The 6795-nt window shown below is 36.0% G+C and overlaps 2 protein-coding genes across 2 annotated transcripts; both read left to right on the forward strand.

Annotated features, from left to right (window-relative positions):
* Positions 1-1194: 1194 nt before the first annotated feature.
* On the forward strand, positions 1195-3406 carry Cbr-ttm-5 (the record flags this gene model as incomplete). Its single annotated transcript, XM_002640593.1, has 6 exons — positions 1195-1299; positions 1599-1899; positions 2178-2350; positions 2615-2766; positions 2814-3084; positions 3320-3406. The coding sequence occupies 6 exons, from the start codon at positions 1195-1197 to the stop codon at positions 3404-3406; spliced, it is 1089 nt and encodes a 362-aa protein (XP_002640639.1).
* Positions 3407-4640: 1234 nt separating this feature from the next.
* On the forward strand, positions 4641-5478 carry CBG25426 (the record flags this gene model as incomplete). The annotated part of the gene is made up of 2 exons (XM_045241634.1): positions 4641-4708; positions 5382-5478. 2 exons carry the CDS (start codon positions 4641-4643, stop codon positions 5476-5478), a joined length of 165 nt encoding a protein of 54 aa, XP_045098822.1.
* Between the last annotated feature and the right edge of the window lie 1317 nt (positions 5479-6795).

Consider the following 6795-nt stretch of genomic DNA (forward strand, 5'->3'; position numbering starts at 1 on the left):
AAAGTAATTAACTAGTAAAATGTTTATCAAGATATCAGCAACATTTTACTAGTTAGCCACTTTTTGATATCTTTCACAGAAAATGAGATATATAGGCTCAAAGTGGACGATCCGGGTGTCGTTCTATTAGAGGTTTTACGGTATCTTGAAATTCGAATAATTGAGATGTAATTCTTTTGAAGTACTTATCCAGACCCTCGTTTGTTTATCTAAAAGCTGGACCGTAAAACCTGTCATAGATGAACTTGCACGTCGAGCTCCATTTTCTCGATTTCTATAAAAGGTAACGGAAAACTGTCGACTGATAAGCTGTTTATCATATTGCCAGAAACATTTTACCAGTTGACATATTCTTGATATCTCTTATAAGAGCCGAGATAATTGATCTCAAACTTGACAGTGTGAGGGCCCTTCTAATACAGGTTTTATGATGTTCCTTTTTTTCCCACTCGACACCTTTTCTCTTGTTTCAAAGAAAAATATCTCACCCCCCCCCCTCTCTCTCTCTCTCTCTCTCTCTCTCTCTCTCTCTCTCTCTCTTTCTTTATTAATGTATCATCTACTAATTTCTTTGGCTGTTATCATAAACTACACTGTTCCTAGCGTTAATTACGATAAAGAGCAAATTTACAAATGAGTCATATAAAAAAGTGACATCAAAATACCAACAAAAAAACCTCCCAGTCTCTAGGGTTGCGTCTCCAGGGATCCACATTATTTTCTTAACTACCTTAAACCATTCAGAGATCACTGTTTCATTTTGATCCTTCGTTACTACTGGAATGTTTCCCCTATCCGTCTGGTGCTCACTCTTTGCTCTCTATGAACAAACATAAATGTGTATGTGTGTCACCGCTCGTAACCCTGTTTCTCCTAGTTTTTCTGATTCACCAATATATATTCTTATGATATTAGTTTTCTTATCAGTCCTTTTTTCTCCTCTTTGTCCATTTTCCTCTCATACCGCCGCACACATCATTTTATGTGTGTTCACTCTGCCATCGATATTTTTGTGCTCATTTTTTAGCATCTGAATCATCAGTAATTTTGACTTTTGTTACAAAAATTTAAATATGTTATCTTTTTGTTAAACAGGGGCGGGGCTTGATACAAATTTCCTAAACCAAAAAATCTAAAATGTCAGTAATTCAAAAAAGAGATAATTTCAGATCTCATAAAAATTGCTCCCACATAATGGGACATTCAGTAAGCAGAGATGATTTTATATGGACACTAACAGAGCAACCACATATGAGCAGGAGGGAGGCTATCGTCAAAAAGTATCCAGAAGTTAAGCAGGTGAGATTTTTAAGATGTCCTGAACTGTAAAACCTGTGGTAGAAGTGCCCCTTCCTAACGCTTGCCGGCTGAACTACGCGGCGGCTGACGACCTCTCAACGTTGAGACAATTTATCTTGGTTTCTATGGAAGATATCTAAAAGTTATTAACTAACAAAATGTTTCTGATATTAAAATTAACATTTTGTTAGTTGACCACTTGTTGATATCTTTCACAGGAAATGAGATATATGCAATCAAAGCTGACGGGTTAGGAGGCGCTTCTATTTTTGTATTTCTATAAATGCTTTTCCTTTCAGCTCTTTGGTGTTGACCCATCACTGAAATATGTGGTATCCAGTATGGTCTTGTTTCAAATTTTTATGTGCTGGATGTTACAAGATGCCGATTGGATTTTAATACTTCTAGAAGCCTATTTTTGTGGAGGAATCATAAATCATGCGATGACACTGGCAATCCACGATATCTCCCATAATACTGCATTCGGAAATAAGCATCCGCTGAAAAACCGATTTTTTGGAATGTGGGCGAATCTTCCGATTGCTGTTCCAATTTCGATATCTTTTAAAAAGTACCATGTGGAGCACCATCGATATTTGGGTGAGTTTTTTTAATAACAAATAATGTAAACACTTTAATAGAGGGTCACCCAAACTTCTACCTTTGAGCTTGTAAATCTCGGTTCTTGTTAAAGATATAAAAAAGTGATCAACTAACATAATGTAGATCAAAATATAAAAAACATTTTGTCAGTTGACAACTTTTTGATATCTTTTACAGGAATCAAGATATATGAGCTCAAAGTTAAGTAAACTTCTATTACAGTGTTTATGGTAATCCCAAAAAAAAAACTGAAAATATGCTTGATGATTTTTCAGGAGAGGACGGTTTGGATACAGATGTTCCCACAGCGTTTGAAGCCAAATTCTTCACTACATCACCTAAAAAACTTCTCTGGCTGGCACTCCAACCATTTTTCTATGCATTCCGTCCATTGATAATCTACAAGAAGGCTCCAACTGATATGGAAATTTTGAATGCGGTTATTCAGGTAACGAGAAACCTTTTTTCATACCGGGGAGCCAGTTTTTCTCGATTCTTGTAGAAGGTATTCAAAAATTGTCAACTGATGAAATGCTTATCATAATATCAGAAGTCTTTGGTCAGTTGACACATTTTCGGTATCTTGCATAGGAACTTAGATAATTGAGCTTGAACTTGACAGTGCGGGGGGGGGGGGGGCCTTCTATTACAAGCTTTACAGTATTTTTTGATTTGATTCTCCAACCAACAAAACCTTTTGATTTTTTTGCAGATATCCTTTGATTTGGGAATCCTCTACTTCTTTGGACTCAAATCATTGATTTATCTATTCTTCGGAACAATTATCAGCATGGGACTTCATCCAAGTGCCGGACATTTTATCTCGGAACATTATGCTTTTAAAGAAGACCAAGAGACTTTCAGGTGAGCCAAACGCTTCTCTGAAATTGCTAATCTTTCCTTCTTTCCAGCTACTACGGTCTCTGGAATCTGTGCACCTTCAATGTTGGCTACCACGTGGAGCATCATGACTTCCCATATATTCCGGGAAGAGATCTCCCTAAATTGAAAGCCTTGGCTCCGGATTTTTATGATAACCTCCATCAGCATACGTCGATGATGGATATTCTGACAGAGTTTGTGATGAATCCAGCGATGGGACCGTATGCACGACTGAAGAGAAAACCTAGAGTGGACCAAGAATTTTATGGAAATTATCAGCTTTTTGAATACGTCGAAGGGGTAGGTGTTGACCAAATTTTTATATAAGCGTGGTGACCTGACTTTTGCAAGCTGTTTTCTAGGTCACCGACCTAGAAAACATACCAGGTGAATATCAGGCCAATTCTAGTCCAATGAAAGGAGGTAGCCTAGTAAATTCAACTTGCAAAAATTAGGTCGCCATGTTGACATGTACACTAATGTGAACGAAAAGAGAAGAACATTGAAAATTTCATCACAAATGACATATTTTCAGTTCCTTCATCACATCGGTGTCTATCGACTCCAGAAGTTCGCGGGAAATGTGTTCGATCTCAATAATAATGAAAAGAAACTGAATTGACGAAAAATTGGATGCTTTATATTCTGAATAAACCAGCGAATAACATAAAAAGAAGGAGAAAATTTCAAATTAAAAAAAGGAAAAACGATGAAATTACGAAAATAAAAAAATGAATGAGATAACGAGCCAAGAAGACAATAATTTACTTCTTCTTCCCCTTCGACACTGTAAACGCGTCCTTCATCAACTTCTCCTTACTACTGAAAGCTCCGTCGAATAGTTTGAAATATTAAACTTCAAAGGAAGTCCAATTCTTCAATCCATACCCATTGATAACTCATGTTCCAACTCTTTGTAGCTAGATACTGCCATGTCACCACCATTATCCGAAGATCATGGAATATTCAAAGAGGATCCGTTTAGCAATGGTAAGACTATCTGATCGGCAAGCTGGATTGGAGCCAGTTACGAATTGTCTCAAATTGATTGAAACGGACGTGGATGAGCGTTAGATTCGAACTGTAGGTTCTCGCTTGTTGTCTTCAATGCTCTGGAGAAAATGGGTTTTGGAAGGCAAAATCACCTTTTCTCTTTCGAGTACTGAGTCTCTACGTGACAAAAGAGATCAAGAGGCTTGATAGTCTGGCTAATCAGAACAAGTATTAGCAGCTAATCTTCCAGATACTCTCACCTTTTGCGGTTAACTTTTCGGATAAATAGAGAAAAACCTAAACATTTTCGACATTTTCTCAACTCTTCAGAGTTGTCCTCAACATCATTTTATACACACACTTTCTTCTTGATTTTCCAAAATACACCCCATTTTCTTATTTTCCTTGTTGTTCTTCACACCTGCCAGCCCTAACCTTTTGTGGTAGATCAAATTTGGTCTCTAGGATCTTCCTTCTAAAAAGAAAAGAGGAACTTCCCTCCTGGGAAACGGAATGACATTCAAAGACGAAGACATACACCTCTCCATTTATTGATTATAAGAACGATACCCAATTTTCCCAGTTTTTTTTTTGGAATTTCACACATTTTCTTTCTAAATCGCTGCAAAATTCATTGGATCTACTCTAGGCGCCAGAGTATTTTTCTGTTTTTTCACTTTTTCTTGCTTTTTTTCAGACAAATTTTGGGAAAAAAGGCGGATTTTTCGGACAAGAATTTCTTTTCCCTTCTTTTCTTCTTTTTTCTGAAACTGCTGAATTTTTTTGTGGAATTTTGAAATTTTAAATAAATTTTAAAAAAATTTCTCAGGGTGATCCATTGATCGTGTTAGAAGTCTACAGTCATGCCAACAACTTCCAAGGACTTGGCTGCTCTATGGATGACCAGCACTGCAAGCTCCAGATTCCAAAAGTGAGTTTGTTCTGCAATACAGGATGAAAACGGTTTTTTAAAGAAGTTTTGAAAAAACTTGAAATTTAATTGAGAAACGATTACAAAATGAATAGAAGGGTAACCTTGCTTTCAACTTCGAGCATTTTTTCTCGATTCCTGTGAATGGTATAAACAACTTGTCAACCGATAAAATGTTTATCATAGTATCACAAACATTTTATCAGTTGCCCTCTTTTTGGTACCGTTCACAGGAATCAAGATAATTGAGCTCGAAGGCGACGGCCAGAGTAGTATTCTATTACAAGAAATACGGTAGTTTTGAGAATTTCGGAAATATTTCAAATAGCTCGAGTGTCTTAAAAATTTAAAAAAAAGTTTTAACAAAATTAGGAGTTTTTTTTTGAAAACAGACAGACTGTTTTGAAATTTAAAAAAAACATTTTGAGAAGAAGACCCTGATTTTTGGTTTAATAGGCACTTGTGTAGGTGTTCCAGGGTTCAAGGGTACATCGAAAAAGGGTGATTGAAAAGCGAAATACCGTATTTCCTCTGATAGAAACCCACCTCTAATAGAAGTCCACATGCTAAAAAAAACATTTTCGATAATTTTCGTTCGATGTGCTTTTGGATGCTGGGCCTTAGTAGGTAAAAACTAAATTAGTGACATCGATTTTATTTTTTTTGTTTCCAGAAAATGGATCAGAAAGCATATCGATTCGAGGAGTTCCAAAGAAACTGAAGAAGAGCAAGATCTAGATGTAGATAGAGAGTGGAGACGAGCTAATTAAACGTTCTTACTATTAGTATTGTATATTTTTTTTCTTTTCACTTCTCTGTTAGAAACTGCTCATTATCTATGTATCTTACGCCCATTCGATGATCGAGGGAATCACCTTTGAACCACGTAACGTTCTAGATGGGGTTTCGGCTCTTCTATACTCGACAACTAGTTCAAAGTAGTTGGCGAGGTTGTTGTTGTCTTTCTTTCTCTCTCTCTCTCTCTCTCTCTCTCTCTCTCTTTCTCTCTCTCTCTCTCTCTCTCTCTCTCTCTCTCTCCATCTCTCCACCCACAAGAATCTTCTGAAAGAGAGAATAGCAATCAGAGTCCCAATCGAAGAAGGAACGGATAACTGATGGTCTTTTATCAATGGAGCAAAAATTAAAATTTTTTGTAAAGCAAAGGCTGAGTGGAAAAGAAGGGATTACCAAAAGGAGTTAAAGATTCTCGATGCCGGTCATTGTGGCAATTATTCTTTGTCCCACCGTCTATCTTCATCAGTTGTTTCAAGATAACCATGTTCACTCAAAGTGAGTTTTTTTAAATACCGTACTTGCTCTAACAGAAGCCCACCTTATGCGTCCACTTTAAACTCAATTATGTCGGTTCCTCTAAAAGATAGAAAAATTTTTAAGTGGTAAATTATTTATCATGATATCGCCCTTATTTTATCAGTTGACAGGTTTTGGATACCTCTAACAGAAACCTATATACTTGAGCTCAAGTCTGACAGCTTCGGTGGGATTTATATAGAGAAAATTTTTTAAAAAGTTCATATTTCATTTAAAAAAAGGTATTTGAAACTGCCAAAAATTGCTCCAACGAGGCTTTTGTCCGTTCTGACAGAAAAGAGATCTCGATCTGATATTTGAATCCGGTACCTAAAATTGAACGTCAAACGTTTTCTTAACAAAAAATCTCAAAAAATTGACAAACATTTTTTTTGATCGAAAAAAAGCTAAGTCTTACATAAGGCATTTTTTCGAAATCCAAAAAAATTTTTTTTTTGTTTTTTTGTCATAGAAACGTTCCACATTTAATTTCAAGTTACGTCCCAAAATTTCAGGCCCAAATCTCTTATTTGAACAAAGTTATTAAGGATTTTTCTAAGCCTATACTTAAGCCAAAATTCGGTTTCAGGCTTTTGTCCATAACTTCGTATCGAGAAGAGATCTCGATCTGATATTTGAATCCGGTACCTAAAATTGAACGTCAAACGTTTTCTTAACAAAAAATCTCAAAAAATTGACAAACATTTTTTTTATTAATTACCAATAGGAAGAGAAAAAAGAAAGAAACAATTTTAAATCAGAGAAGAAAAAAAACA

Source organism: Caenorhabditis briggsae (assembly GCF_000004555.2).
Source record: "Caenorhabditis briggsae complete genome, chrI, whole genome shotgun sequence".
NCBI classification, from domain to species: domain Eukaryota; kingdom Metazoa; phylum Nematoda; class Chromadorea; order Rhabditida; family Rhabditidae; genus Caenorhabditis; species Caenorhabditis briggsae.